General features: G+C 32.7%; 1 protein-coding gene across 1 annotated transcript in view; it reads left to right on the forward strand.

Moving 5' to 3' along the window:
* si:dkey-246i14.3 (ephrin A4) overlaps positions 1-27023 on the forward strand; it is a 97474-nt gene that overhangs the window by 62226 nt on the left and 8225 nt on the right. The window contains exon 3 of the mRNA XM_056475922.1: positions 14043-14111. Coding sequence (XP_056331897.1) covers positions 14043-14111 — 69 coding nt within the window. The remainder of the gene's footprint in view (positions 1-14042; positions 14112-27023) is intronic.

Raw genomic sequence — 27023 nt, forward strand, 5'->3', positions numbered from 1 at the left:
ACACTTAGGCCCTGTTTACACTAAAATGTCTTAGTTTTAAAATGGCATATTAGAACAAAAACGATCCATGTCCACACTGACGTTTTATCTAGCATTTCTGAAAAGATCTCCTTCCACACTATACCGCTGAAAACTCACATCACGTGGCTACACGCATACACACAAACCCTGTCATGGTGCAGCATATGCGCGCATCTGAACTCCAGCAGTCAGCGGGTGCTTTGAGCACAAACCCCCAGAAAGCAGTGCACATCGGACAGTTCATTAAGGATGTACCGTTGGATCATGTCTCACTATAGTTGTTAAACGTGAAACTTAATTAATCTGGTCTCTAACGACTCTTCTGTCTTTTAGATCTATCAGGTAGCATATCACAGCGTCAGTACACTGCTTCAATCTTTCGCTTTCACGCTTGTATTTTTTGTGAAAACCTCAGATACTGTTGGTTGGTTGCTGTTGGTTGTGCACCTTTTTTACCAAAGTTTGTCGACGACATTATAACAACACGGATCACTCTGCCTATTCATGCCAGAATCCCCCTGGAAAAGTGATTGACAGGTGGTCATTTTTGTGCAACTTATCTGTATTTATTTATGATTTGGTTATGGGGAAAACAAATCCACGCGGGTCAGGTAGTTGAAAAGGTAGGCTGCAAATAATTAATTCGTTATGAATTCATTAATTATTCATAAATAATGAATTCACCCATTGCCTATGACGACAAAGCCATCGTCCATCGCGATGTTTTACATTAGACATTTTACGATGACAAATTGGTCGACATAGCCCAACCATATTTCCAGGTGCAACCCAACAGTGGGAAACTGTTACTAAATATTAACCCCAAATGTAAAACCAGACCAGATTTGATTTGTAGCTCTTTCTGAGTTTGACTAAAGCATATTATGAAAATTTTCATTTTCATATAAAATGTGAAAAATAATAGTTTTGTGCTTTTTTCTTAATAAACTTAAACTTTTCTTATTTTAAAATACTTTTTTTCACTTCACTTCACCAATAATCTGCAAAATATTTAATTACATTTTTTTTTAAGAATACCAAACTTAAGTCTTTGCTTTTAAGCATTCAGGGTTTATGAGAGATATTTCATTTTCAGGTCTAATTTCACATAGTGGATAGCATATAGATTCATTATAATGCAAAAATATAATACTGTGCCATAAAATCCCTTAAAACATATTTGTCAAAGAAAATAGCACATGAACAAGGATTAAGTATCTGCTTTAAGAACTATATTAATTTTAGACTGCAATTATATATTATTATAGTAGTTTTATTTGCAATAAAAAAGATTTGCCTGCACCTGATGCACTTTATCATCTGGACGAGCAGTTCTGAAATCTTGAAGGACGTCAGGAAGGAGCTATTAGGAAGGAATTAGAGTAAAGGAAAGCGTGGCTTGGCCAATGGAGGGGTTGAAGCAGAAGAACAGCAAAGAGTCTCCTTGAAAGGAAGAGTAGGACAACAAAGGCCAAAAGAGGCTGGGAAAAAGAGCAGGAGACAAAGTGTCTTTACATAAATTACAGCAGTGCTGAGCGGGACAATAGAGCATTGTTCAAGCAGAAGTGTGTGTGTGTGTGTGTGTGTGTGTGTGTGTGTGTGCGTGTGTGTGTGTGTGTGCGTGTGTGTGCGTGTGTGCGTGTGTGTGCGTGTGTGTGTGTGTGTGTGTGTGTGCGTGTGTGTGTGTGTGTGTGTGTGTGTGTGTGTGTGTGTGTGTGTGTGTGGTGTGTGTGTGTGTGTTTATTGTTCACTTCAAAGAAAGCGTAACAATGTGTCTGTCTGTTTAATTGTTTAAGCTCAATCCTGTTGCTGAGAACAAGGGATCAGTGTGTCCGATCTAAATCTAAGCTAGATTTTCTGTGTGTGTGTGTGTGTGTGTGTGAAAACCATATGATTGTTTTTATGTGATGTTTATTAAGTTGTGAAATATCATGCGGTGAAAGATGCAAAAACTTTTTTGTTTGTTTGTTTATTTGTTTGTTTGTTTGCTTCTGTATACAATAGTTAGTTTGTCATTTTCTATTGTTTTTTTGTCTGTTTTTTTTTCTTCTATTTTTTTCTTCTTATTTTTGTTGATATGACCAAATACAGCAGCAACGTGAATATCAAATTTGTTGTTTGAAATTTGTTTCAAGTGCCTGTAAGTAAACTTTTTTTAATTTCTAGAAGATTAATATTGCACTATATTTTGCTTGAGATTAGGGGTCATAATAATATATATTATAATATATAATTTTTCTTTGGGTTTTAGGTGTCTATATAGTTTATCTAAAGTTTTTTTGTAAGTTACTGTTTAAAAGATAGATAAAAAGGAGAAGGTAGTTGGAATTTGTATAGATTTAAAGAAGGCATTTGATACAATAGATCATAATATATTGGTAAATAAATTAGAAAGGTATGGTATTAGAGGAGTAGCTTTGGACTGGATAAGCAGTTATTTAAAAAATAGGCAACAGTTTGTGGAAAATGGCAACCACAAATCGTCATATCTAAATGTAACGTGTGGCATACCACAAGGGTCAGTTTTAGGTCCAATATTGTTTATAATTTATATTAATGATATGTGTAAGATATCAGAGTTGTTTAAGTTTATTTTATTTGCAGATGATACAAGTATTTTTTTGTTCTGGGCATAATTTACCAAAACTTGTGGAGTTGTTTAAAACAGAAATGAATAAATTGAAATTATGGTTTGATGTAAACAAATTGTCATTAAATATAAGTAAAACAAAGGTTATGTTATTTGGGAAATTAAAAAGCAGTTATAATATAGATTTACATATTGATAATGAAGTTATAGAAAGAGTATATGCAATAAAGTTTCTTGGTGTTGTACTGGATCATAAAATTAGTTGGAAACTGCAAATAAATAATGTGATATCAAAATTAGTCAAAACTGTAGCAACAGTGTATAAAGCTAGATTTATCCTGGACAATAAATCAATGTATATATTATATAACACACTTATGTTGCCATATATGAGTTATTGTGTTGAAATATGGGGGAATACATATAAATCTAATTTACGATCCGTATGTACAATTCAGAAAAAAGCAATTAGACTCATAGAAAATGTGGAGTATTTGGAGCATACCAATCCTTTATTTTTTAAATTAAAGATACTTAAGTTTAATGATTTGGTTAAATTTAAAACAGCACAATTTATGTTTAAAGCTAGGAATAAACTACTTCCAAAATGCATACAAACGTTTTTCGAAGAACGACAAGGGGGATATAATCTGAGAGAAGAATTAAATTTTAGGAGGTTGAAAACAAGAACAACTTTAAAAAGTTTGTGTATGTCTGTCTGTGGTGTAAAACTATGGAACAGTCTAGATCTGACTCTTAAACAATGTCAGGATAATAATCAGTTTAAAAAGCTGTATAAATATATGTTATTAAAGGAGTATAACGATGAAGGTGATTGAAAAGGTATAAAAAGAAAAAGGTATGATGAAATTTTAATTAATGGCTACCTGCAGTACTAGGTTTTTTTTTTTTTCTGGGTTTATGTTACAAGGTATACGGGTACAAAATAGAAGCAAACATATAGTTTGTCGGATATGCCAAAAGGATAGAATGTGTTCATGTGAAAGGAAGAGATAAGTAAAGGAAGAAATAAGTTTAAGCAATAGACGAATGATGTATGTGGTAATGGGGTGGGAAAATAATAAGCTTGTGCTTCATCCCACTCCATTTTCGACCATGTTGAAATGTATTCTTTTGTTAATGATCATTTATGTATGATACTTTGTTCGAAAATAAATAAATCAAATCAAAAAAAAAAAAAAAAATCAAATCAAAATTAGTTGTCATGTGATGGACTAAATTAAGTAACCTCTAGAAAAATAATTCTTGAGTATGTTTTTATTTGTAAATTATTTATTAGTTTTATGTGTGTGTACATTTTGTATTAATTTTAATGAATATATCATTGCTAATATTATTAATTTTTTTATTACCTTAATTTTGACACAAGTACAACTAAATGAAAAATCATTTCTTAACTAGCTAAAATAAATGATGTATTTTTTATTTAATGTGAAATGTATGAAAACCTAGTCAATTAATTTTATGTAAGTAAAGCAAAATACTCTGTTGTTTTTTGTTGTTGTTGTTGTTGTTGTTTTTGTTTTTGTTGTTTGCTGTTTTATGAATAAAGATTTTCATTAGATTTTATAACCACCTGAAACAAACATAAACACAAATAGTAAATGGTCCACAGCATATTTTAAGGCTTGGTTGTGTTTATAAGATGCAAAGCAATGTGCGCTCATGCTTTACTTGTAGAAAATCACGTTATTTTGCCATATACAGTACTGGGTGGTTCAAAAACAATACCACAACTTAAAAAATCTGTATTTATCAAAGAAACATGATGGAACCTTAGGTAATTAATCAATGTGAGGAGTACTTAAGTTTTTTTCAGTAAAAAAAGTTCATAGATGTTCAATATGACCCCCTCCAGACACTCCAGTGACATCAACCTGATACTCAAACACGTTCCACAGTCTCTGTAGAATCTCGTAATGGTGCCAAACAGCGTTTCCTGTTGTTTACGTCCTCGCTACAGCATACTGTTCATGCTAGAAACTGTGCATGTAGTTGATCAATTTTAACAAATAGAAATACTTACAGATTGTGGCTCACAATGGGGTCTAAGCAGAGCTAGTTTTAAAACCAACAATAAAGTTCTGGTGAAAGCTATTTTCTATTTTCAATTTCACAAGGTTGTTTTTACAGCATCAATGTTGTAATGTAATTACAATACATTTAGTTAAATAGACTTAAGGATTCATTTAGTTGTTCAAGCGTAACGTAAAACGTGATGAGAAACAGTTGTAACCACTAGCACCGTCAGTAGCAACAGGCTAGCACAGAAATTCCATGGAAAATACTGGGGTAAAATAAACTCATATTTTAAAGACATGGCGGGGGGAAATGGAATTTAACGCAGTGCTTCTTGTCTGGTCTGATACCCACTTCATATCGTATATCTAAAAGGCATTGAAGATCACAAATTTTTAAAAAAAGAAATCAGATCTTAAACATGACAATTTTGTAATGGAAAGACAGTTCACCCGAAGCCCTCGGGCTGCCTGGCTGAAAATTAAAAGTCTGTGTGCATATAGCCTATCCACAGCTTCGTTTGTTGGAGTTTTTAGCCAAAGCCAGCACTGAACTGGGTGAGATTCTGAAAGCTGTCCTTTGTCAAATGCTAGAGCTATATATGTTTTATAATTCTCTGGAACATAATTAAAATTAAATTGTAAGCACTTCTCTCTTTGTGTCATGTCCTTTGGAAGCCCAAATACAGAAACAGAAGAAGCTCTGTGGAAATAGCTGCGGTTGGATAGCATTTTAGCTTTCTCTGCTATAACACTAAAGCGCCTCTGGCCATTCCCCTTCGGTGCAAAGGGTGTATGTGCAGGTGAATGCATGTACCTGGAAGCCTTTGTGATCTCACTAGACCAGATGTAATTTTTTGGAGTGCCCAAACTTCGTTCGCTGTTGGCTTTGCTAAGCTAACGTCTGTCTCCCTTTTCATTGAACTTTGAGCGTCTTACATTCAGAGATGTTGTTTATGTTCACACAGCTACATTACACCTCAACTAAAGTGTAAAATATGATATCGTAGTGGACTACCCCTTTAAATTATTTTTGTTGTTGTTGTTGTTGACACCATAAATGATAAAAACATTTTAAATAAAATAACCCACAATTTCTGTGCTGGTAATATTTTTACACAGAAATGCATTTAAAAACAATAAGGACTTTTATTAGTAGTCTGAGACTTTTGTTTTGACATCTGCACTGCCTCAGATGCCATAAACAAACCCATAAGGCACAGCATAAATGCATATGGGCTTCAGAAAACCTAAACACACACTCACACACTGGAGTCAGTCGTTCTCATTATCGTCATTGTGAAATTACTGCTCATGCTAAATGGCCGTGTGTGTGGTTGTTAGTCGCGGGGTTAAAAGCCTCTGCTGGCTGAAAATGGCCGCTGCTGTGGTGTGTGTTACTCAAATGGCTCTTATGGATTTATGGTTATGAATAAATGTGGAGCCACTCAGGGCTGAACGTAAGACCTGCAGCTCAGATTCTGGGAAGAGAGTCATGATAGCTTTACAATGCTAATAACATGGACTGATGCTAATGAGGAATCTTTGCACACGTGTGTGTAAATGGCTGCCATTATAGGGCAGATGCAGGGCTTTATTTTGCGTAATTGTACATAATTCTGTTTGTTGTGCAGAAGTATGATTTTAGACTTAGCCTTGACCTGAACGTAGCATGCTAAAACACCATTAGCAAGACCTAGCTGGAAGAGTAATCCATTTAAAGACACAGGAGTCGTATTTTAAGGCTTTAATGAAGAAATGAGTGACATTTATTGCAAAGTACGCCATGCACTTGTGAAATAAAGAAACTTTTAAAGTAAATAATAAAGCATTTTATTTAATGATTGAATTTTTTGTGATGTGGCATTTGTTGAGAACAAGGACTTTAATTTGCACACTTCATTTAATGTCAGTTTCCACATTATTATTATTATTATTATTATTAATATATAGAGTGCTCAGCCTAAATGAGTACAACCCTCACAAATCTCTCTTTTAAATTCCTATTTTTAATAGGAAGCTATAAAATATTATATTTGTAGATATACGTTAGATTAGTCAGTACTGAAGCCAAACCTGCACTTATCTAACGAAATAATTTACGATAACGGTCCAAAAACTAGTACACTCAAATTTATTTGTTTATATATTTATATGTATTATCTTTCAATTTCTAAATATGTTTGGTGACTAAACTATTATTTTAATAATTAAATCTGTTTAATAACTCTGTTTAAATGCACCAAAACACATTGCCTATATTCACTGAGAAATGAATAAAAATATTCATTTTCAAAACGGGGTGTACTCAATTATGCTGAGTACTGTGATATTCATTCATTTTCTTTTCGGCTTAATCCCTTTATTAATCCGGGGTCACCACAGCGGAATGAACTGCCAACTTATCCAGCACATGTCTTGGGCAGCGGATGCCCTTCCAGCTGCAACCCATCTCTGGGAAACATCCATACACACTCATTCACACTCATACACTACGGACAATTTAGCCTACCCAATTCACCTGTACCACATGTCTTTGAACTGTGGGGGAAACCGGAGCACCCAGAGGAAACCCACACGAATGCAGGGAGAACATGCAAACTCCACACAGAAACGCCAACTGACCCAGCCGAGGCTCAAACCAGCGACTTTCTTGCTGTGAGGCGACAGCACTACCTACTGCGCCACTGTGCCGCCCACTGTTATATTATTATATATAATTATAGTTCAAAATGTTTTATGATGTCGGTGCAATGGCCCAGTGGTTAGCATGTTGACACATGATGCAGAAGCACTCGGGCCATCACGAGTTCGAATGCTGGCTTGTGGACCTTTCCTAATCCTACCCCCCTCGCTCTCCCACTTCACTACCTGTCAAATAAAGGCAAAAAATGACAAAAATAAATAAATACATCAATAAATAAAAGTTTTATGATTATACCATTTCCAGAAAAAAAATAATTCTGGAAGAAATACAAGAAAGATGTTATTTAAAAAATGTTTGTTTTTCATATAAATATTTCCCATTTATTTTCTGTAGTTTGCCTTAAGAAATAATTTTAAAAAACAATACTAAAATTTTAATAAAATCGAAAAACAAATATATATTTTTTATTTATGGATTTACAATTACATAGCTATAGTTTAATAAAAAAACAATATATTCTAGATGTAAAAAATATATATAAATGTAAATATTTTTGTAAAATATAAACTACTTCTCATAATATAGTGTAACTGTCTTTGTAGTGTTAAAGCTTGTGTTTTTCTTTTGTTATAATGTGTGAATGTGTGTTATATTACAAGCAATGCATCATATTTTACAAAAATACAATATTATTATTAATATTATTATTATTGTTTTTATTATTATTATTATTATTATTATTTAAATGGTATTATTTTATTTGTTGTTGTTGTTGTTGTTGTTATCATCATTTTATTATTATTATCATTGTTGTTGTTTTGTTATGATTATCTTTTTATAATTATAATAATTATTGTTCTTGTTGTTATTGTTATTGTTTATATTATTGTTATTATTATTAGCATTTGTATTACTATTATTATAATTATGATTATTATTTTTATCATACATAATAATAATAATCATTATAATTAATATTATTGTTGTTATTATGATGATGATGGTGATTATTATTATTTTGCTATCAAAGATCTTCAGAATTATGTTTCAGTTTATATATATATATATATATATATATATATATATATATATATATATATATATATATATATATATATATATATATATATATATATGTATATATGTATATATGTATATATATGTGTATATATATATATATATATATATATATATATATATATATATATATATATATATATATATATATATATATATATATATATATATATATATATACACACATTTATATATATATATATATATATTTTATATATATATATATATATATATATATATATATATATATATATATATATAATATATATATATACACACATTATATATATATATATATATACAGGCGACTGAATTGAGTTTCTGTTCAAAAGTGGTGTATATATATATGTGTATATATATATGTGTATATATATATGTGTATATATGTATATATATATATATATATATATGTGTATATGTATATATATATATATATATATATATATATATATATATATATATATATATATATATATATATATATATATATATATATATATAAATACAGGCGACTGAATTGAGTTTCTGTTCAAAAGTGGTGTAATGCTGCCACCCCAATTACAAAAGTATATTAAGTACAGCTGCATAGTGTAACATTGTAAAATGACATTACGACTGAAACTGGGTCTTTCTTATGATTTGTCCATCAGGTTCAGCTCAACTTTCCACAGATTTGTTAAAAACTGTGTGGAAAGTGACATCAAATGTCTCGAATCGAATGAAACTTCGAGGCCTTTCTTCTCTGATTCAGTGTTTCCTACATGCTGCAGTTTGAACTACTCTTTCAAAAAGCTTCTTTGACTGCAGTCGAACCGCTTTAAATGAGCGCCTTGACAAGCTGCAGTTCCAGGATTGCTCTAAATGAATATCATTATATGCCATAAACCAAAAAGACTTCCTAAAGACTCAGACAACCTTTAATTTGCAGTACAGAACAAAGTGTAAGTGTAGCGTAATGTCAATTATACACATTATCATCAGTATCCAAATGGTTCATAATCAGAGCTCGAGTTTAATTCGTTTTTTTTTTTTTTCAATGGAGGAATGTGTTGAGCGGATTAATGGCAATGTGCTGACAAATTGTTCAAAACAAATGCAGACTTTGTCAAAATGATTGCTCCCTTGGTAAATATGAACAGAATGCTGTAAAAATAAATAAAACAGGAGAAGTTCACAAATTCTTCGAGGGGAAGGCTTAAATTATTTAATAAAATTTGGATTTGATTTATTATCTAAAAAAAGTACCTCGTGATTTGACTAGATAAAATAGCCCTTTTCATTGGCTTATACTGTATCTTTATTTATTTACTTAATTAAATTGTATTAATTTATTGATTTAGTAGACTTTTTGGCAACACTGAAACGTCTATTAAGCATTAGCAAATAGTAAATTGATTGCCTGTTAAGCTTTAACTCAACATTAATAGACGTTAGTAAACAGTTTATAAATATAACTACACATGCTGTGTTCATAACTTATAAGCACATATATAATGTGCTTAATGATTGTGTTTTCATACTGTATTATGGTAACACTTCATAATAACTACACAGTATGAACCATTCATTAAGCATTAGCAAAATAGTGAATTCATTATCTGTTAAGCTAAGCATTAACTCTACATTAATAAACGTTATAACTGCAGCTACAAATGCTGTATTCTTGACTTATAACCACATTGTTATAATGTGCTTAATGATTGTACTTTCATACTTTTGTTAATGATTTATTTTTCATTACTAAATTAAGTTTTGCATTATTTACAAACTATTTATTTAAGTATAGTTGGTTGTTTTTTAAGATCATTCAGAATGAGTTAGTAAAGGATTAATAAACTATTCAAATTAACATTCATAACTCTGATTATTCAGGCATACACTAATAGTTAAGCTGTATGTTAATAAATGCTTAATTAACTATACTTCATCCACTTTGTGACCTAATCTAAAGTGAGGACTATTTATGCTTTATAAATCCCTTATAAATGACAATCAAAGGCTCAGTTGTATTCTAAACAGGAACATGGTTATTAATTTCTCTTCATTTCAAGATACACAAATGAAACTGTATCTAAGGAAAACTAAATCTTTGCAACCTTATGTTAAATAAAATTACTGTACACTTTAAACATTGCTAAATAACATTGAAACATTGCCTACTATTATATTGTTCAATTATTATATTGTTGTTGTTTTATCCAATTTTATGTTGTATTTTGACACTGCTGTTATTCAGCAGTGTTTAAACTTTTACAGTGATTTTACTTTTTAGATAAGATTGCAAAAACTATTTTTCATTTGATACTGAGCCTTTACTTGTCATTTATAATGGATTTATAAAGCATAAATAGTCCTCACTTTAGATTAGGTCACAAAACTGCATGAAGTTGAGTTAATAAAGCATTTATTAACAGACATAGTAACCTAAATGCCTGAATAATAAGATATATAAATGTCAATTTAAATAGTTTATTAATCATTTACTAACTCATTTTAAATGATCCTAAAAACCACCAACTACTCTTAAATGCTAATGATTTGTAAGTAATGCAATACTTCATTTAGTAATAAAAAAAATCAACTAGTCACAAATTATGAAAGTACAATTATTAAGCTCATTATAAATGTGGTTATAAGTCAACAATACACCGTTTGTAGCTGCAGTTTTAAACTGCTTACTAACATTTATTAATGTAGAGTTAATGCTTAACAAATAATGATTTTACTCGATGCTAATGCTTAATAAATGATTCATAGTGTGTAGTTATTATAAAGTGTTACCCTTTATTACTTTTGAATTGTTCATGACTAAATCCAGTATTGCATTATTTACAAACCAATTGTATTTAAGACAAGTAGGTGGCTTTCAGAATCCTTCAGAATGAATAAGTAAATTTATAATAAAGTATTCAAATCAACATTTGTATATTTTATTATTGAGGTATATAGTAGTGGTTACTATACATGCTAATAAATTAATAACTTAATTAATAAATAAAGTTTTGTGATCTAATCTAAAGTGAGGACTATTTATGCTTGGTAAATCCTTTATAAATGACAATTAAAGGTTTAGTATCAAATGACCAATACATCTTTGCAATCTTATCTAAAAATTACTGTAAAACTGTGAATGTTAAAATACAATTAGAAATAAATACAATGAAATAAAATTGGATAAAACAGCATTATATTAATTTAACAATATATTACGATACAACATTTCAAAGTAATTTAGCAATGTTTATACTATACAGTAATTTTGTTTTGGATAAGATTGCAAAGATTAATTTTTTATTTGATACAGTTTAGAAATTAATAAAGTAATTTTCTTTTTTCCTGCTTGGAAAATAACTGAGCCTTTAATTGTCATTTATAAGGGATTTATAAAGCATAAAAAGTCCTCACTTTAGATTAGGTCACAAAAGCGGATGAAGTGTTAATAAAGCATTTATCAACATACAAATTAACATAATATATGCCTGAAAAAAAAATATGTGAATGTTAATTTGAATAGTTCATTAATAATTTACTTATGCATTCTGAATGATCTTAATATAGCACCAACTAATTTTAAATATTTAGTTTGTAAGTAATACAATACTTAATTAATGAAAAAAATAATAAACAACAAAGTATAGGACATTATACATATACAATGGGGTGTCACAGTGGTGCAGTGGGTAGCACGATCGCCTCACAGCAAGAAGGTTGCTGGTTCGAGCCTCAGCTGGGTCAGTTGGCATTTCTGTGTGGAGTTTGCATGTTCTCCATGTGTTCGCGTGGGTTTCCTGGTGTCTGTGAATTGAATAAGCTAAATTGGCCATAGTGTGTGTGTGTGTGTGTGTGTGTGAAGAAGTGAAGCCAGTGTTGGGTTGGGGCTGGAAGGGCATCCGCTGCACATATGCTGGATAAGTTGGCGGTTCATTCCACTGTGGCAACCCCAGATTAATAAGGAGACTATAAGCCAAAAAGAAAATTAAAGAATCAAGAATACAGCATTTGTAGCTGTATTTACAAACTGCTTACTAACGTCTATTATTGTAGAGTTAATACTTAACAGATAATGAATTCACTATTTGCTAATGCTTAATAAATTATTTAAAGTGTGTAGTTATTATAAAGTGTTACCAATTTTTTAGTTTTTTTTTTTATTTATGAGGTTGGACTGTATTGATAATTAACTGTCAAAAGTGTCCATCCAGTGCGTTTACTTAGAAAAACAATAGAAAAGAAGCGCATTGGAGAGGAAAAATAGGTTGTGTGAACAGCCCTTTATATTTGAGAGAAGAATAAAAATAATACAAGACAAATAAGTAGAGAAAAGAAGGAAATCTACAGTCATTGGAATTTTGTTTCTCCAAAACACAGTCATAATTATTGGCACCTTTTTTTAAAAATTAATACCTTTTGCAACTTCCATTTGATCAGATAAGAGCTCTGAGTGTCTCCTGTAAAACCTGATGAGATTGAAGAAATCAAAGAGCATTTTTTCACACAAAATCTTTCTAGACCCTCCAAGTTTTCTGGTCCATGCTCTTTCAGCATTTTCTATAGGATTCATGTTAGGCTGGGTTAGGATTCAGGTTGTTGTGATGATTTTGATGGTTGATTTGGATCGTTGTTATGGAGATCCAACTATAAGACTCTTAGCATAGACTGCCTTCTAGAGAGCATGTGTTCCTCGGATTCATACTTCTGTGAAACAAACAAACAACAAATTCTAACAAATTCACCCTGGAGTAGATATTGAAAAATATTGAAATATAAATGATCATATTCTTCAGAACTGTCATAAGAATCACGTTTATTTCATCAGAATTTTTAGGGGTGCCAATAATTTTGTATTGAAGAAAATCATTGATTTCATATTGACATTCATTTATTCATTTTCCTTCAGCTTGGTCCCTTTATTAATCAGGGGTCGCCACAGTGGAATGAACCGCCAACTTATCCAGCATATGTTTTATACAGCAATATACCCTTACAGCTGCAACCCAGTACTGGGAAACATTCATACACACTCATTCACATACGCTCAATTTAGCTTATACAATTCAACTATACAGCATGTCTTTGTACTGTAGGCGAAACCTGAGGAAACCCACGCAAACACGGGGAGAACATGCAAACTCCACACAGAAATGCCAACTGACCTAGCCGAGGCTCGAACCAGCGACCTTCTTGCTGTGAGGCAACAGTGCTAACCACTGAGCCACTGTGTCACCCTTCATATTGACATTTTCCCCCAAATTTCAATTGTTTTAATGGTTGTTTTGTGTCTTTTACGTTTTTTAATTGTAGATAAAAAAAGCCCAAACAATCAGATTTATTTTTGCCGCATTTTTGCTTGCATTTACCAAGGGAGCCAATACTTTTGAACATGACTGTACGGTATATGAGCTAAAATGAGATCTACAGGCATATAAATAATGTAGTAATTGTACATTCATGTACGTTTATGATGTGTAAATATCCGTTATGTTTGGAGCGGCTTACGACGTTTCAGCGAATGTTTTCAGCGAATGGATTAGAGGAGTAAAACCGCCTTTTATGGCCTTCTGTGTGTATTTATGTATCTGTGCGAGCAGTCTGAAGCATTGATTGTGGCCGCAGCAAATGTCTTCAGTCTGCCTGCTGTTTGACTGTGTCTCTGTGTGTTTTCTTCCAGCTCTGTCCACAGATGACGGTCCTCCCCTCCCCTGTATGAAGCTGCGGGTCACGGTTTGCTGTCCGCCGAGTGAGTTCCTCCTCTCTCCATTTTCATCCACACATTTTTTTTTCTTTAAAAAAAAGCAGCCCCTGTCACCCCCCACACACCCCCACTCACGCAATCAGCCGTGGCTCTTTCTCCGCACGCAAGCTCTCACTCACTCACTCACTCACTCTCTCTCTCTCTCTCACACACTCGCTCCGTAGACTCGTCCTCATCTTCTTGTTCGCCCTCTCCTGCTAATGCATTTCCTCCTTTACCAGCTCCACCATGCCGTTTTTCACCCATTTCTTCTCTCCCTCTGTCACTGTGGCTTCCATGCAGATTAAAGTCGACAAATTATGGTTCAAAAGTAAATGGTAAACTGGCTTTACAATAACTTGCTGTTGTGTTGTTGGAAAACAATGCATTTATATTGAGATGTTATTTGTTTATATATGAGATGATCTGCAAGGTTTTTACATTTTATAATTTATTTTATATGTTAATTTTATTAATACAGTATATACAAAATGTATTGTTTATACAGTAGTAGGAGGAGGAGTAGGAGTATCATAAAAAATACAGTGCTGCTCACCATAAATGAATACACCCCTCTTTTAAATTCCTATTTTTAATAGGAAGCTATACAATATTATATTTGTGTATATACATTAGATTAGTCAGTACTGAAGCCAAATCTGGGGCTTATTTAACAAAATAACTTTTGGATAACGGTCCAAAAACTAGTACACCCAAATTAGTTATAGAAAAATATTAAATACAAATTTTAAAAAGAGGAAAAATCAAAAGAAACAAAAAAAAAGAAAAATGTAGTTTTTTTTTAATATTTAGCTTGAATTTAATTCTTTCAATTTCAAAATATGTTTGGTGAGTTAAATATTATTTTAATAAATATATCTGTTTAATAAATCTGCTTTGTTTAAATGTACCAAAATACGCTGAGATGTATTCGCTGAGAAATGGATAAAAATATTCATTTTCAAAATGGGGTGTACTCAATTATGCTGAGCACTGTAGATGTGATGTTAATAAATGGTTATAACAGATTTTAAACATTTGTGCTATTTATGATTTTTTTTTTATTAGGAGGATTGTTTAATTTGTAGATAGAAAAAAATACAGTAACAAAAAGAAGTCAGAATAAAATATGTTGTTTGAGATATGCTCAAAAATGTGTATATATATATAAATATATATATATATATATATATATATATATATATATATATATATATATATATATATATATATATATATATATATTCAGAGAATATTGATATAGCTCACAAAAATATAAGGTAATAAATTAGCATTTATTACAATAAAACAGTAAGATAATACATTTGTAGATAATGTGTTTTTATAGCTAATAAATAATTGTGAAATTTAAAGTTTTAAATTGTATTCGATTTGTATTGTATTTATCAATTTCATTATTATTAATGATTGATCAAGTATTTGAATTGTATGTTCAACTACTTGATCAATCAATCATTAATGAAATTGATAAATTCAAGTATACAGTTTTACAAAACAATAATACATTTATTGTTGTAGGCAATAAACAATAATTCAACAAGACTGTCAATTTACTAATAAACTGTGAGGGGTCTTTTTAAAAATTCTATAATTGTATCAAATTGTATTATAATTTATAATTATTCAAAGATTTTGGTAGTTAAATACAAACAAAACCATACATTATTGTTCTAATTACATTTAATTGTTCTATTATTTGTCTATTTATCCTTAAACCATACATATACATTTAAATTTACATGAATTGTACAAATATTTTATATATATTCTATTACAGTTTATTATATATATAATATATATGTATTCATTAACAGACATGCTTTTTGAATTACTATGAGTGTGCGCATTTGTGTGTGCATCGTGAGACTGGCTCTCAGACCCCTGCAGTTGTGTTGACCTTCCGCTCGGCTTGGCTGATGTGGGATCAGCAGGGAATGCCGGCCAATACGAATGGGAATGGCAGTCCAGTCCGTAAACTGTCCGACCCAATTCCTCCTCCCACTTTACACACACACGCACATGAACTCAGACACTGTCCAATCCCATATCTGAGTCCTGTCCTGCCCCCAAACCTGCCTTTCGGCCTCTGCAGTCTCACAGACTCCATACCACAGCGCTTCACCTTTATCGCAGGCAATATTGACTGGTGTTGTGCTTAAATATTTCACCAAAAATAATAGAATTCTGTCATTATTTACCCTCCACTTCTTGAGAGTTTCTTTTTTATTTTATTTTATTTTATTTTATTTTATCTAAAATTCATAATATTATGATTATGAAATGATAAAATAAAAAAATGTTGGAAACCAGTATTATTTTATTTCCGGTTATCAACGTAAATGGCAATACAATTTTTTTTTAATGATTATTATTATTCATTCTTTTGTGTTCAACATAATACGTCCACTAAAAGATAAAAAAATATATACTTTTAATACAAATAATCTAGAAATTTGCATATTATTCAATAACATTACTGAAATAAATATCAAAAACTGAATAAATGTATATATTTACATACATTTACATAAGGGCAACAATCTGTAGAAATCTGCTGAGATTTCTGTAGATTTCTGAAGGCACATTATGTGGAATCCCTTACACATATGAACCTCACTGCACATGACTGTTTTGCACAATATTCATTCTCTGCTGGATTTTATTGCACACCAGTTTTTAACATTTCTACAAACCTTTTTTGGTCACACTTTACGATAAGGTTTCATTAGTTAATGTATTTCCTGAGATGAACTAATAATGAAAAATACTTGTACAGCATTTATTAATTATAGTTCAACATTTCACTAATGCATTATTAAAAACCAAATTCATGTTTGTTATTATTATGCACTAATGAACTAACAGTGAACAACTTAATTTTCATTAACAAACATGAATAAATACTGTAATAAATGTACAGTTCATTGTTTCATTGTTCATTGTTTACAGTTCATGTTAGTAAGTGCATTAACTAACATGAACTAATACAACCTTATTGTAAAGTGTTACTCATTTTTTCTTTATTTATTTATATATTTATTTATATTTTTATATTTATTTAGCTATATGACAATAAACACTTTGAATCTTGAATGTGAGCCTGGTTATATGGTATTTGAAGATTGTTTATATCCTTTTCTCACCGCAGCTGGAATTTTATTAATTAATTAATTATTTTTTTTGTATTTCAACTTTCAGAAGTCATTTTAAAGTACAACTATTATAGTAATTTCCACAGTTTGATGTGTTTGATCATTAGATTTAATCACCATTGGTCGTGCAATGTATTGTGTTATTGTTTTTCTAGGTTGGAAGCATATATGATTCTTTTCTATTTACAGTTGATGATATTTTTCAAGTGAACAATCAAACCTTCAATACGTGCCATTAGTGATTTCTCACGTAAGAGTTCTAGTCTTTTTTTTACTTGGAGTTTTTGTCTTATTTCTAGTTAGGCCTGTCACAATAATCAATATATCGACTTATCACACAAACCCATGGGCATGACCTCAATCAATTTTGATGATTTAATATATATCGCCCATACATGTAAAACAATTTAAGCAACATTTTAGCTGATTATGCAACATCTCTATCTTTATTGGAGGTGTCAGTGTCAGTATAATTTAAAAAAAAACAAACACTTTAATATAAATTACTATAGACCATTTTGAGGGATGTAAACAAAAACGTTGGTCCCGAAGCATTTCTTGTTTTACATTTTTAATTTCTATAGCTTTTGAGAATCTAAAAAGACTCACATATTAATAATGTTATGATAACTGTTTTAACATGAAGTTATGATTGAATTGCTTCTTGTTAGAGCTATGAAATAGTTTGATAAAAAGCAGGAAATGTTCATTGGCCAATGATATGACCACATTGAAATGGTCAATAGTATATTTTCATGTGGGTAAATAGATCTGGTAGTAGAAATCGCAGCCTTTGTTAATTTTTGCCTTGCACTTTTTTTTTGTTAGCATTTATTATTGTTTATTTGTTTTGGACATGCGTTTTCACATTCGGATTCCAATTCCTAATTGTTCAGTTGTTAAAATGACTTTAATTAAATATTTAACTATTAAAAAATTAAATATTGTTAAGAATAAAATATTATGTGTTCTTTGGAAGAGTGTACAGTACCTGAATTATGATGCTATTATATAGTCACTCTGGCATTATATAATGAGTGATATAAAATGGTCTTAAAATGACAATATTATCGTTTATCGCAATATACTTTGGTGCAATATATCATACAACCAAAAATAGATATCGTGACAGGCCTGTTTGTAGTTCAGATATCTGAAACATCTTAAATCAAGAAGCCCTTTCTAGACACACAAAAAATATTGTCTTGTTTTAAGATATAACATGTGAAAATTAAGTAAGTTTTTCCTTAAAACAAAGAAATGTAATCTGCCAATGGGGTAAGCAAAATAATATCGTCTCAAAGCAAAATACACGATTATTTTGTTTACCCCATTGGCAGATTATTTGAACTAGAAACGAGACAAAAAATCCAAGTGAGACAAGCATTTTGGCAGCGTATCCAGATGACACACACACTCCTCAAAACATCAGATTCATCCACAACCCACAGAAAGATGATCGTTCTGCAAATAACATGGCAAAACTTATGGACTGAAGCCTTAGATATCGCAGTTTCTGAGTTGGAAAAGTGCTAAACGTCACATTTGTTCCACACCGAGTGAATAAAACAGAAACTCTGTTGTGAAATCAAATTCTTGAAGCCTTCAAGGAGATGTTTTACTCGAGTGTTGTGAAATATTTTGTTTCTAGTTTGCAGTTGGAGCAGAAAATCCTTGCGCAATTGATTATAAAGGTTTGTATGTGAAACATCTGTAGCTGAGAGTGATCTGAGGTGGACCTTGTTTATTTTAGGAGTGACTGTTTGATAAGGGGAGATGGAGTTTTGTGTTGGTTTCCTGGAGAAAAAGGCTCCTTCATTCAGTTTTACTTAATCCATGCTGGACGCTCTAATGAATGCGTGGAATGACAACTTTTCTTCCTCGTCTTTGCACATTTTCCTCTTCTCATGCTCCTGCTTCAGATGCTCCATCTCTTTTATCCGTCTCTCTGTCTCCCTCTCTTTTCCCTTCCTCTCTATCTTTTTCCCTCTTTTTCTGTTCTCTGACCGAGACTAATCCCGACTAAACTGTAGCATCCCTGCGTCTCCCTCCCTCCTTTTCTCTTTCTCCTCCTCGTGTTTAGTCGTTCCTGGAGTGGCACTAATCTCCCCCACTCTGTTTCTTTTAGTCTTTTCCTCCCCTCCCTCATTTTTATGATCTTTCTTTACCAGAGCAAAACTAATCAGAGTCTTATCCACTGCACTTTCTTTGAGTCTCTTCAAACCTCTGCCATTTTTGGATTCACGCTCATATTCAGTCTCTTCCTGGCATCATGTTCTTGAATAGTTATGGACAAATCCATTTATATTTATACTTGATTTCTCTCTATCTATCTATCTATCTATCTATCTATCTATCTATCTATCTATCTATCTATCTATCTATCTATCTATCTATCTATCTATCTATCTACCTATCTACCTATCTACCTATCTACCTATCTACCTATCTACCTACCTACCTACCTACCTACCTACCTACCTACGTCCAGAACACAAATACTGATTCATATAATTGTATCATGATTTACTGAAGACACGCACTAAAATGTCATTCACTGTAACAATACAATAGTGTTTATATACTGTAAGCATCTTGGCAGTCATTATTAGAACAAGAATCACTTGATGGCATATTAAAATCTTTATGGACCTTTTTTACAAGCCTGTTATGACACATTTAATGGTCCTCATAATCTTAAATCCTGGAAAGTTTTTCATAATTAGTTTTTTTTTTTAAACGTATGAACATTTATATGTATTTACGTATATATTATATAATCTTTGCTTTAAATTACAAAAAACCAAGTACCCATTTCTAAGGCATTTCTAATGCAGTTTCTATGGAGCAGGGCATTAAAAACGACATTATTCTCTCTTCTGTCTGCTGTTTTTAGTCTTACACTAATTTTTATTTCCTGAAAGTCTTGATAAGACAATCGTGGAGTTTTTCTTTTATTATTTTAGGAAATAAGATTGTAAACAATATTGTTTGTTGTACTCTCCCATTCACTGCGCTTTAAGTTTTCTCAACTATGACGACTTCCGCCACTGAGAAACCCGGAAATGTAAGAAGGGTCTATACAGATGACAAATTAAAAGTCTTTTTTACATTATCGCCAATATTCTTTAAAGTTTAAACCGCTAGGTTTCAAACAGTTCATTAGATTTTTAGTTTTACATGTATACTTGTAAATATAGCACATTTTCTGAATTATAGTATTAAAGTAGATTTTTTAAGTATTTTTTACATTAAATTATATATAATACTATATAATTGAATACTTAATGTAATGTATTTAAAGTTATATCTTAATTTAATCGAATTAAAAAATTTATTTATATCATTATATAATCATTATATAAATCAATATTTTTTATTGAGAACTTCTATTTGTCTTTTTTTTCAGATCTTTTTCTTTTCTACAATCTCAGAAATAAAAGTAACGACACCTCAAAAGCTGTCACTAGGGAGGTGTCTTTTCACTTTTATGCCTATCAGGTCCGTATTTGAACCTTAAAGGTATATATTTATACCAAAAACTACAATTGTGTACTTCATGGTACCTTAAAGGGCACCTATGATGAAACCTTTTGATGAAACTTTTGTAAGATGTTGAACAGAACTGTCTGTATGTTTAGTGTGTCCACTGTCACATTGGAGTAATATAAACCCAACAAGTTTCTTTTTTTAAATTTCCTGATGTCAAAATAGGAGCCAAATCCCAGTGATTTTGAGGCCCACCGCAATGTGACGTAGGGGTGCGGTTTTCCCGCCCACCAAATTGATTGACAGATGCCATGTTTCTATAATAACATGTACACACAAGTCCAAGGAACATTTTTTTAAAAATAAACTAGGATTAAAATATTTGTTACAACTCTCTGTGATTTTATTTTATTTTTTTTAAACATATATATATATATATAAGTTTTATAAACGTTTTGAAAAAAGAGCATGTTTGTAATAGACAGTAAAATTGATATGTAATTCTTAACCGCTATAATCACCACAGCCGCATGGTGTCAGTAAATGCTAATTTGTGTGAGTGTGTGTATGTACTGCAACTGGCATTTGTGTGTGACTCATTTCAGAAAGGCTTAAGTAAACTCCACAAATCCATCAAATTAACTTACTTGCTATTTTTGACTATTGAGCTGTATATCAGCTTCATCCGAGTCTGTCTCTGACTGCTCTTTATCTGACGTAATGCACGATGAAAAGCAGACATGCACATGGGAACAGTGGGTGGGCAGAAGTAGCTCATTTGCATTTAAAGCCACAGGCTACAAAAACAACTACAATGTATTCAGACACCAAAATGGGCAGAATCTGAAGCCTATAATAAATAATCTGATGGGTATTTTGAGCTGGAACATTACAGACACATTCTGGCTTAGCCTACATCTTGTAAAAGGGGTAAATAGGTGCCCTTTAAAGGTACAAAACTATACCCTATAGGTACAAAAATATTCCTTTAAGGTACCAATGTGCACCTATAAGGTACCAAAGTGTACTTTTTAAAAAGGTATTGCCCCAGTGACAGCTTTTGTACCTCTATTTCTTAGTGTGTATAAAGCAATACAAATCTATAATGTAAAACCTAACCCTATACAGTATGTTGATAATTAACTACTCAGCACTTAAATATAAAGTTACACTGTTGCAAAGTCACCATAAGATAAAGTATATGCCTTTTCTTAAGTCAGATTTTATACTGCCTTCAAGTATTCGCTTCTAATCAAAATACTTTATTTTGGTTTATATTTTAGTTTACTTTTTTTGCCACACATTTTTATCATAATTACTCATAACAAAATAATTATCATGCTAATTTTTATCAGCCAGAATCTTAAATCCCAGTCTATCCACAAAAACTTGACATTATTTGCTATAAGCGAAGTTTATTTATAAACTAATTTCGAGAGGAGTACGTGCTTATGATTGATCATGGCTAGTCCCGCATTAGCATACGCATGATCCGCCAATCGGATGATTCCTAACTCACTATAAATAACCAGAGTTTCTTACTTCAGTTATCTTCGTCTGAAGAATCCCCGTTCCACCCCTACTCCTCCACCTTTCCCTTTATAGGGCAGCTGTCCAGTGGTTAGCACTGTTCCCTCACAGCAAGAATATCACTGGTTCAAATCCTTAACAGGCTAGTTGACGTTTCAGAGTTTACGTGTTCTCCCCGTGCTCATGTGGGTTTTCGCCGGGTTCTCCGGTTTCCTCCCACAGTCCAAAGACATGGGTCATAAGTGAATTGATCAATCTAAATTGGCAAGCTCTTAACCAGCAGTATATCTCTATATAGCAATTCCTAATTTGTCATTAGCCCTAAATAAGGGGGAGTTCTCAATACCTACCTGAGCTCAAACTCCCCTCTCGCCCTGAAAATGAGAGGGAGCCCTGGGCTCGAGGATCTTAGTTCAGGGCTCTCTCCCAGGACAGCAGGCCATACTCGCTTTATAATCAATCATCAGCTAAATGTGAACTCTTGAAATATTTGATTATTATTTATTATCTGCCACAAATCAGTTCTTCCTGACAACAGTAAATGTATTAGGCGTTCTTTTCTATAAGTCTAAAAAGTGCATTTATCTTGAACACTAATGCACTAATTATCCTCATTTGCTCGACACATCTCTGCATTCTCCTCCACATTACACTTTCATCCGCTCCATCTTTTCCGCATACAGTATCTTCTTGCACCACCTTTACAGCATATTTCCTGCACTGTTTTCCCTCTGATCACTGCTATGTAAAGACGAATGAAAGGAGAGGTGTGTGACAGGACTTTGCGCCCGGGCATGTTTTGCACAGCTGGTGTTTGTTCCTCCTGGTCGTGCCACAAACCGATGCTTGTTCCTTCCTGTGGCGCCTCTTTTATCTGACAGTCCGTGTTCAAGTGAAGGTCCTGTCAGAGCCGGCAGCTTCATCCTCGCAACCAGAGAAACAACACCAGCACAGCTAAACCTCAGTCACGCGGCAGTTAAAGTTTAATTAAGTCGAGCTCGTTTCACTCCGTCATTTGAGCCTTAATGGCCAGACTCATGGGAAACGGCACAAGCGAAGGACAGCGCACCAGAGGGAATCGCAGACAAAACACACTGTCTTTCAGAAGGTTGGTTAATGTGAAATAAGCTTGCAGTATGTTGAGCTGCAGAATATACAGAGAATAGCCGAATGCAGCTCATTATCCACCTTCTTTCTACAGATGATGCCATGATGCTTTGAACCAATCATGAAAGTAACTTTTGTAAAACTGTAAGCAGCGAGTTAGACTCTGCCAATTATCTGGTTCACTCTTGAAATGCAATAATTCACCAGTAAATTCAACAATATTCTCTTCATTCATCATACAATAAACAGCTCAAGCAAAGTTAAAAGAGTAACAGTATTGAAGATTGCTATCGGGAGACCATAAATAGCAAATAAAACCAGGGACACACCAAAGCCATTATCAAAGAACTAGCAATGACAAAACGGGCTGTATTGTTGCGTCATGTTGGTTGCATCTAGTCCCATTTGGACGAAAGTGCTATGCTTGAACACCCCGAATGGACACCTTAAATAGAAATTGTACATTTGGGATCAGCGTATCTGATGTATCTTTCCATACCCACAGATGGCAAAAGGGAAACCAGAACAAGTGCTGCACACGCATGACATTATATGCCATTGTCACAGTACTTCCTGCTCACCATAGAGGAATTCACTCCTTAAAACATATCTGAAAATCATATCATTTGGAAGTATTTAAGAAATGTGACAAAATTACAGGATGACTTTTTTGTGTTCCCTCTTGACTTGCGTTGTTTGCTTTGTTTCGTTCCTTCAGTTATTATTCTTGCAGTGGACACTATACTGGCAGTTAGGGCCGGGCAATTAATCGAACAGTAATCGAAATTGACATTCAGAACCTATAATCCATTATCTATATCTAATTTTTCCAGGTCCGTTTTTTTCAGTTACTTTCCCTACCGTGTGTCACATGACCCCACTTTGTCACATGACCCCACTGTCAAGTCTAATTTGAACTTATTAGGATTTATACTTATATTATTCTGACATTATACTTCTGCCAAGCAAATGTGTACGGTCTGGCGCAGCCTTCGCATACCCGCACACCTTTAAAAAAAAATGTAACTACACATCACAATGACACGTAGCACAAGCTTTGTGATTGGTCGATTTGGTAGAGGTGACAAGGGTGGGCAGCGCGGAGAGATGCATTTTAGACAGTGTGTGTTTTAATTTCAGTTGTTTAGCACTAATGTTCAATAAATAATCATAGATAGTTGATAACGTGTGTACTTCAATTATTTTAAAATTAAGTAATGCACCCTCCATTCAAAAAATCTCTGGCTTGTAATATGTGAGCATATTTACTGTACAAACCTGTCAGGGAACTATGAGGGCAGCAACATAAATAAATAAAATAATCGTTCATTAATCGTAATCGAGTTCAAATGTTCAATCAATCAAGATTTATAGTTTAGGCCAAGTCGCCCAGCCCTACTGTCAGTGAGCACTCTCTCTTTTTTTTTTTTTTGTATGAGATGTTAAACCGAGGTCCTGACTCTCTGTGGTCATTAAAAATCCCATGGCACTTCTCCTAAAGAGTAGGGGTGTAACCCCAGTATCCTGGCCAAATTCCCTCCATCGGAATCTCTCCCCTTACTTATCATGGCCTCCCAATCAGCCCAAACCACCAAACTGGCTCTATCACTGTCTATCCACTCCACCGCGTTGTCCTGTGGGTGCTGTCGCATCATCTTGCACACTGGTGGGGGTGTGGAGAAACCCCCTCATGATGGTGAAGTGCTTTGGGTGTATGGCCATACATGATAAATGCACTATATAAATACACAATACTTACTTACCTACTTACTTACTTACTTGCACTCTGATTTGTAGATAAACAGCCAATCAAAGCATTTTTTTTACTGACAGTTGAAGGCAACTATGCTGAATGGGGTAAACTCCCTCCAATATGACCCAAACAAAAGGCAATGTGTGAAACACACCAAATAAACTAGCCTGATAGATGCTTAACGGTGGCACAGTGCTGCCCAACAGCCAACTATTGGCTAGGTATGTTCTGGAATTAATGCGAGCAAAAGCTGAGCGGGTCTTTCAGCAGCAATGGAGCAACAGTTAGCAGTTTGCATTAACAGTTTTGTTTAATAGTAGATTTTTGGTGAAAAACTACATTGCCCATGATGCTGTGTGTAAATGTCACCAATCATTGTCACTGTGATTAAAGTGCACAAAAATACATCCTTAGTTAAAACACACCATCGAGTTGCTCACGTTTTTGTTTATTTTTATATTCTATTTATTTTTGATTACCAACTTGTTACACACTGATGCTTAGACAGGACTTTAGCATCACTTTTTAGTACATAGGGTACCCCTTTAGCTTTTACTTCTTTATTTCCAGTGAAAAGCCTTAGTTGATATACAGACTTTGAGCATGGTAAATTCATTATGTCAGCTTGGTTTATGAAATGTGATTGGTTTATTATTATTTAATAATTGTTTTTTTTAATTATTTTTATTATTATTATATATGTTTTGCAATAAATATCAATGAACGGACATTATTATGGCCCTATATTACAAGTGGGGGGGAGAAATATGACATTTTGCTGCATGAAAAATTATGAATGGCAGATTAATGCACTACTTTTCTCAAATATGGTAGGAAATGAAATGTAAAAAGAAATGTAGAGACATTAACTATGAATCGATGATTGACAGGACAGTTTAAACTGTGACACAGGCAGGCAAATCGGGACACAGCAACATTCTTTGCAACTGTAGTCTTTTTTATTTATGTGCTACTTTTTTGATTCTGGGTTTCAAATGTTGTGGTTCTTCTCGTAGCTGGTTGGTTTGGTTTATAGCTTATGCTGTAACAAAGACTTTTTGAAATAACCTTATGGGAAAAATAAATGGTTAAAATACTTCCGGAAACAACGCTGCTGTAAAAGTGGGCAGACGCTAATGCACTCTTTATAATGGACATGATTACTGTATAGTCTATATAATGTTATGTGCATGTCGTGCTAATAAAACAATTCCATCATAAACTACAACACTGATGGATATTTTAAAGTGCTTTCCCTCAATTTGACACAAATGGTCCAGTAAACTGCTTGTGACATTAGAAGTAAAAAGGGGGGACGATTACATTTTAAAGTGCTGTGTGGAAAAAGCAAGAGACAGATGTGAGTGATTTGGATAAAGAAGAAAAAAAGCCACAGATATAAAAATACAGATTACAGAATGATACAGAGTGCAGAAAAGACATTTTACCATACATATTCCTGTTAAACCAATAGAATATAAAAGATACAAGAGAAGTTTGATGGAAAACATTCAACTACACATATAAATGCTGTTTATTTGTAGTCTAATCATGATTTATTTTTATTTATTTATTTATTTTGAATGAAAGTTGCCTGCAGCAAAATTTCCGTCCTTAATTTAAAGCGCAGTAGACCGATTCAGATGAAGATGGAAAATCAGTGTAACAGTGAAATGGTTCCCCAGAACAGCAGCAGGATCCCCGAAATCTGCCAGTGTGTCGCAGTTAAATCCTCCCCCCCCCCAAAATGCATCATAAAAAAAGCTTTACACTCTTTATAGCTGAATTTTGGGTGACCAAAACCACAAACCAGCTCAATTTTCGGGGCGCCTTGAGGAAGCGGCGTCTGAGGAAATGTTTCTGGAC

Source organism: Danio aesculapii, chromosome 16 (genome assembly GCF_903798145.1).
Source record: "Danio aesculapii chromosome 16, fDanAes4.1, whole genome shotgun sequence".
NCBI lineage: Eukaryota > Metazoa > Chordata > Actinopteri > Cypriniformes > Danionidae > Danio > Danio aesculapii.